Raw genomic sequence first — 7000 nt, 5'->3', positions numbered from 1 at the left:
TTGCTTAGTTTCCACAATATGGTTGTTGTTTTACATCCCTGCACTACACCACTTCAATCAAGATTTGCAGTACGCCCAGAAAAGATGTGAATCCACGAAATTTAGAGTGTTCTCCCGTTGAGTTACTGTTTAGAGAGGCTGATTATAGGGGCCCGCGCTACCGCAGCTGACCACTGCGAGCCTGTGCGAGGTTCTTTTGGCGCTGTCACGCTTCCAAAAATAAAAAAAATGGCGGAGGCTGCTGGGCGCTGATGTTGCAATGGGGCAATATGGAGCTGTCAGTTCTTTCCATAAAAGTTCTTTGGGAACCATAAAAACAAACAAATACGAACATGGAAGCAGACGTGTGTGCAGGTTTGCTTGCTTCAGTGGTAGCCTGGTACAAAACAAGACAGTCAACACTAGACCACCAGAGAGAAACCCGGAGACGAAGCCGTCGCCGGCTGCTGCAGGCAGCTCAGCGTCTGCGGCTGGAAAAACTACGAGAAACATGGAGGCAGAGAGCAAAACAACGGAGACAGAGTCGACTGCATCGCCTCTTCGCTCATGATAAGTGGATGAAGGCTGTAAGTGTCTATGGTGTCTATACAGCCAATGCAATATGTTAAAATATTTAAAGTCGATGGTTGATCATGTTAATTAGCTGAATTTAATATTTTGGGATGTTATTAAAGCAGCAGGTAAATTGTTCGAATTACTCAAATCTAAAGTTTTATCACAAGATATTGATATTGATTATTCAAGATGCTGTGTAGGCCTAGCCCTGTGAGATCCATAGTTCAGTAGTGCCAAAAATCCTGTGTGTCATGCACTTGTTTCTCCATCTTGTCAACCAGATCGCACATCATTTCTTGAGGGATTGTATGCGACGCAGAGCTAAGGTGTGGTTCTACCCCAGAACCAGCGACTGGTGGGAGAAGACCACTTCATTCACAGATGACCAATGGCTGCAGCACTTCAGAGTATCAAGAGGCACTTTCTCATACCTCTGTGCCACGCTGAAGCCGATGCTGAAACGGCTGGACACCAACTTCCGCCTCTCCATCCCCCTGCAGAAGAGAGTGGCTCTGGCACTCTACAAACTGGCCAACCCCTGCGACTACAAGACAGTGGCGGATCTCTTTGCTGTGGGCGTGGCGTCCGTCTGCCGCTGCTTGCGCGAGTTCTGCCGCGCGGTCGTCATGGTGCTCAAACCGCAGCTTGTCGTGGCGCCGAGCCGTGCTGAGCTCTCCGACGTAGCAGACTTTTTCTTCCAGACGTTCGGGATTCCACAGTGCTTTGGTGTGATTCAGAGTCTTCACATTCCTATCATCAGACCGCCACACTACCAGTCTGAGCAGCCCAACAGAGAGGGTCACCTTGCTGTCTTACTGCAAGCAGTTGTAGACGGCAAAGGTGTGTTCTGGGATTTGAACACGGGCAGGCCAAGGTGGGTGAACGGTTCCGATGGATTCAGACAGTCGTGGGCATGCGACGACTTCCCCGGCAGGATGCTCGACATCTGCGGCACCGACAATGGCCACTTCATCCTCCTTGGTGACGCCGGGTATCCTGCCCAAACCTGGCTTCTCAAGCCATACCCCGACACCGGCTGGCTGAGCGCAGAGCAGCAGCTGTTCAACAATCAGATTGGTCAGGCGCTCTGTGTGGCCGAGCATGCGTTTGAGAGGCTGAGGGGCAGGTGGAAGTGTCTGAGCAAACGAAATGACTGCTACGTGAAGATGGTCAAGGACATGGTGGAGACGTGCTGTGTGCTTCATAATCTCTGTGAGAAAAACATGGACACCTTCCTCCCAGAGTGGATCACCCTCAACCCGCCTGCGCCTGTGCACGGAAAGCCTCAGACGGACAGCGAGTCTGACTCATGGCTTGTTCTGCAGCAGCTCATGCAGGAAAATGCTGAATAATTTCCTCCACCAATGACAATGACGAATTTAAAGAATGTTCTCTCTCCCTCTCTCTCTTTTCATCAGAGGGTGTTAGTAGTTTAACACCTGTGCAAAACTAAAATACTTGGTCTGCTGTAACATTTTTGTTTAACCTACTTGTTGCAGATAAATCTAAAACAGTGTATATTTAGCCACAGCCACTTGAGACTGCTGATTTTTTATTAAGAAGAATAAGAGGAATTTAGCTGGTAATTCATTCTTATCTTAAAGGAACATTCCGCTGATTTTCAACCAGCTTTGTATCATTAGAACATCAGTAGTCTATCAGAAACCTGTAAACAGGTTTGAAGTCATTAATTTAGTATGACAGTTATTGAGAATTGATTTGAGTTAAATCGTGGACCAGTCATGTTATTCATGCACAAATGACATCACTGGTCCACAACTTTACTCACATCAACTCTCAATAATTGTCAACTTAAATTAACGACTTCAAACCTGTTTACAGTTTTCTGATATACTACTGATGTTATAATGATACAAAGCTGGTTGAAAATCGGCGGAGTGTTCCTTTAAATGTAGCCATTGCAATTCCCACAAATCATTTTGCTTTACTTAGTAGAGATTTGGTATCAGTGCTTTGTTTTGATTTGTACCCTGTTTCCCAAATTCATATTAAGAGGATGTAATCCAATGCTATTAGGGCTGACACCTTGATTACAGAAACTGCCCAAATAATAATTTGTCTCTTACAAAATAAAGTTTCAGCCTATCACACTAGATCACAGGACTGTTTACTTCTTTCTTTGTATCAGAAGGAAAACTTGCTTTCTTGCTGTCTATTTCACATTGAAAAGGAATTATAGAATACTTGAGGCTAAAATCTGTTATCCCACTATTAAGTAATTATTTCTGTTATCAACTGACTAATTTCAAGTTCATAACCAGACTGCAGGCTGCAAACTATCAGGAAGTCATTTGTTTTCAATGGAAGCTGGCCTGGAAGCGACATAAAGCTGCAAATAGCAACGCGAGAGACCATCTTGCAATGAGATCACACCAGCCCGCAACTAAAAGACCTGTTATGGTCTTTTTAAAACATTTCTCAGTGCTCTTTAAAATAAGGTTATGAATTCTAGTACAAAAAAAAACCTGACACACTCACTGTGCCCTCTCTATTTTCTACCCTCATTAATATATTTCATCACTCGGATCATTCGCAAATCGCTTAGAAAACTATTTGGGGTTAAAACTCTTCGAATTCAAACCAGTAGTTGTCTGGAACCTCTTTCACACTACAATACCCAGTGAGCAAGAGAGCAACGCTGAATGAAACTCGGCTCTGCTCTATTACAGTAAACCAGTGGTTCCCAACCATTTTGTCTTATGTACCCCTTGAGCTGTTTTGCCATGCCAATTAATAGTACCCCACACTCATGTGTGTTGATGATTCTCCTAAATGTGTTCTATTAAACTCATATTAAACTCTTAGTATCTAACACAACTGATTTATAATTACTTAGGTGATTTTGATTATTTGACATGTGATAACGGTGACCTCTTCAGAGTAATGTAACAGTTTTATCATTTTGGAAATGAATTGTAATGCGCAATCTTTCCACATACACACACTCCTCAAGTACCCCTAGGGGTACATGTACCCCTGGTTGGGAAACACCAGGGGTGTTTCCAAACAGCGGGGCATTTAGGGGAAGTGGGCTGACAAAGCTCTACCCCTTTCTCTTACTCAACTCTTAACAAACCAGGAAACAGGTTGTCATTCTTTACTCCTCACTGAGAAGAGACACGCACGCACTGAGAGACAGAATAAAATTCACCTTAAGACCAAACCCACGACTTCCACTGAGGGAGGACAGCTACAGGACGGAATACTGGAATACTTCAACTTGCTGCTGACTCAGTTGTTAGAAACACGACTCAAGTCAAAGTAACTTTCAGGGAACTTTCTAGAGGAGCAATTGGCGCCATTACTGACTGACTTCTGTTCACCAGTCTGGTGAGTTTTCAGCTTTACTCAAGAGAGAAAATGTCTTTCAAATCAGAGGAGGAACTCTCCTGTCCTGTCTGCCATGACATCTTTGAAGATCCGGTCTTCCTGTCATGTAGCCACAGCATCTGTAAAGCCTGTCTGCAGAGCTGGTGGACAGAGGAACAAACACAAGAGTGCCCAATTTGTAAGAGAAGATCTTCAAGGAGTGAACCACCATGTAACTTGGTGTTAAAACATGTGTGTGAGGCTTTCTTACTCGAGAGAGATCAGAGAGCTTCAACAGGATCTGAGCTTCTCTGCAGTCTGCACTCTGAGAAACTCAAGGTCTTCTGTCTGGACCATCAGCAGCCGGTGTGTCTCGTCTGTCGAGATTCAGAAACACACACCGGCCACACGTTCAAACCCATCGACGAGGCTGCACTGGATCTCAAGAAAGGCCTGCGGAAATCACTGAAGCCCTTAAAGCAGCAACTAGAGCTCTTTAAGGAAGTTAAAGGAAATTGTGATGACACCGCAGACTACATTAAGGTCCAGGCCAGATGCACAGAGAGGCAGATTAATGAGGAGTTTAAGAAGCTTCACCAGTTTCTCCAAGAGGAAAAGGAGGGCAGGATCACTGCACTGAGGCAGGAAGAGGAGCAGAAGAGTGAGACTATGACGGAAGAGATTGACGATCTGAACAGAGAGATGGCAAGTCTTTCAGACACAGTCGGGGCCATGGAGAAGGAGCTGAGAGCTCAAGACACCTTGTTCCTGCAGAACTACAAGGTTACAGTGGAAAGAGTCCAGCGGCCCCTGCATGATGATCCACAGTTGGTCTCAGGAGCTCTGATAGATGAGGCCAAACACCTGGGCAACCTGAGCTTCAAAGTCTGGGACAAGATGAAGAAGCAGATAGTCCCCTGCAGTCCTGTGATTCTGGACCCAAACACTGCCCATCCAGATCTCATTCTGTCTGAAAGTCTGACCAGTGTGCGATGTGGAGAGGAACGGCAGCTTCCTGACAACCTAGAGAGGTTTGACTCCAACTTCTCTGTCCTGGGATCTGAGGGCTTTAACTCGGGAACTCACAGCTGGGATGTTGAGGTTGGAGACAGTACAGGGTGGTTCCTGGGTGTGGCAGCACAGAATGTCCAGAGGAAGGGAGGCAGACGGTCTGGATTATGGTCTATAGGGTACAAGGATGGTAAATACAAAACCTTCTCCCCACAAGATCCAGAAACTGTTCTCCCAGTGAAGAAGCAGCTCCAGAGGATCAGACTGCATCTGGACTGGAACACAGGAAAGCTGTCATTCTCTGATCCTGATAGTAACACACACATACACACCTTCACACACACCTTCACTCACAGGCTGTATCCATACATTAACACTGGGAATAAACACTCTCTGAAGATTTTACCGGTGAAGCAGGTCTCTGTAACAGTGGAACAGCACAGTTAGAGAGGCTTATGATGATGCTGTTTGAGATGATGTTGTGAACACAAGACATCCATTTCTGTAACAGGAACCCCTCTCATTTTAAAGATTCATTATATAAACATCAATTATTCTTATTTCTATGCCAGTCAGTGCATATAATCAACTCTCCAATCTGTGATGTCATCAAGATGTACACATGTCCTGATGATGTAGCTATCATGGTGATGTGGATAACGGCAAGCAACACAAATATCAATCATGATAATACAAAAACAATATTCCTACTACTATAATTGGAGAACTGTGTGTGCGTCCGGAGTTGCAAGGCGCACTGTTGCGCAGATCGTCTCCAAAATTTCCCTAAATGTTTTTCGGGGGTTTGAAATTTGGCATGAGGGGGTGGGCAAATTTCACAATGGAGTGGATGACGACATAATGGAGGGGATGATGTCACACTGACTGACATTGCATATCTGGTCACAGCTATTGCGAATTTGCGCTTGTTTTATTCTTTTTTATGTTTTTAATTCACATCTTATTTTTACTGTCCGGTTGCTGTTTAATTATTCTATTCCCACTTTCTTAATGGTTTTTAACTTGCATGTATTATTATTTTAATTGTGTTTACTTGTATTTCATGTTCTACCATGTTCACTCCCCATAGTTTTGTTGCTGTAACTCTGTGGTAGCTCACGCTCTGTGAAGTACATTGTGTTTCCACCTGGAATGAAATGTGCTACAGTATATAAATAAAGTTTTGCTTGCTTTGCTTCCATGTTGGTCTACACTCCATTCTTTTCAGAATATCTCATTTATACGTGCTGTCATTTTTCAGCTGATATATTAACGGGGACCTGCATTTACCGGGTCATGGTCATAGCAGTGGGAACATATGTCTAGTGGGGGGTGCTGTGGGGATGATCCAATAATCTAAGAGTTGGGGGGGGGGGGCTTATGACCCACCCTCAACACTTACAGTGTACAGGCTCAGCAATCAATACTTTATTTCAACACTTGAATATGTGTTGAAACATATCAAATTGATATTTTTTTTCTGTTAAAAAAAACTTTAATAAACCTTTACAGTAATAAACCTCTAGACATAAGAAACTTTGATTCTAAACTAGGGCTACTACATTAATTTTTTTGAGTAATTATGTGTCCTTGGACACATTCAAAAACCTGTAAAACTCATAACACTGAGGGATAACTTCAGCTACCAGCAGTCTTATCAGAGTTCATCTTGACCAGTTCACACTTCTACTAACATTGCCATGCTAGCACTGCATGTCTGAAAGGGGCTGATAATCAATGTGTATTTTGAGCTGACCTCAGCACTGTTAGAATCTTCTCTACCCACAATGCTTGTTCAGTGTCAAAAGTGGGGTTTTGCTAGGTGTCAAAAGGGCGTAGATGTGCAGTTACGCCCTTTCTTTTGACAGCAAACAAAACCCTACTTTTACTGTTTCGGCTTACAGTTTTTGTTATATTAAAACTTATGGGTCATGATTTCAGGTGTGTCCTTTTGGCAATGAAAATATTTCACTGAGACTTTTCAATTGATATAGCAGGCCTATAATACTCATATTCGCCCAGAATCACAATTACCGTAGGTTACTTTATTCAAACCAGTTCAGTGTATTGATAACCTGTGTTCCTCTCTGTAGAATGAAGTGAG

At 43.7% G+C, this 7000-nt stretch overlaps 2 protein-coding genes across 2 annotated transcripts; both read left to right on the top strand.

Moving 5' to 3' along the window:
* The first annotated feature begins 434 nt into the window (after positions 1-434).
* Positions 435-2628, top strand: LOC310772216 (uncharacterized protein). Its single transcript, XM_083664645.1, has 2 exons — positions 435-566; positions 837-2628. Exons 1-2 carry the CDS (start codon positions 558-560, stop codon positions 1905-1907), a joined length of 1080 nt encoding a protein of 359 aa, XP_083520771.1. The 5' UTR covers positions 435-557; the 3' UTR covers positions 1908-2628.
* A 1117-nt stretch (positions 2629-3745) lies between these two features.
* On the top strand, positions 3746-5976 carry LOC310772215 (nuclear factor 7, ovary-like). Its single transcript, XM_083664644.1, has one exon. It carries the CDS (start codon positions 3937-3939, stop codon positions 5341-5343), a length of 1407 nt encoding a protein of 468 aa, XP_083520770.1. The 5' UTR covers positions 3746-3936; the 3' UTR covers positions 5344-5976.
* The last annotated feature ends 1024 nt before the right edge of the window (positions 5977-7000 follow it).

Source organism: Poromitra crassiceps (assembly GCF_964638095.1).
Source record: "Poromitra crassiceps genome assembly, contig: HAP1_SCAFFOLD_2373, whole genome shotgun sequence".
Taxonomy (NCBI): domain Eukaryota; kingdom Metazoa; phylum Chordata; class Actinopteri; order Beryciformes; family Melamphaidae; genus Poromitra; species Poromitra crassiceps.
This window is presented reverse-complemented; position numbering and strand designations above follow the sequence as displayed.

Bases quoted from the DNA above. Each gene is read 5' to 3' on its own strand.
- LOC310772215 (XM_083664644.1), top strand. From the start codon at position 3,937: ATGTCTTTCAAATCAGAGGAGGAACTCTCCTGTCCTGTCTGCCATGAC.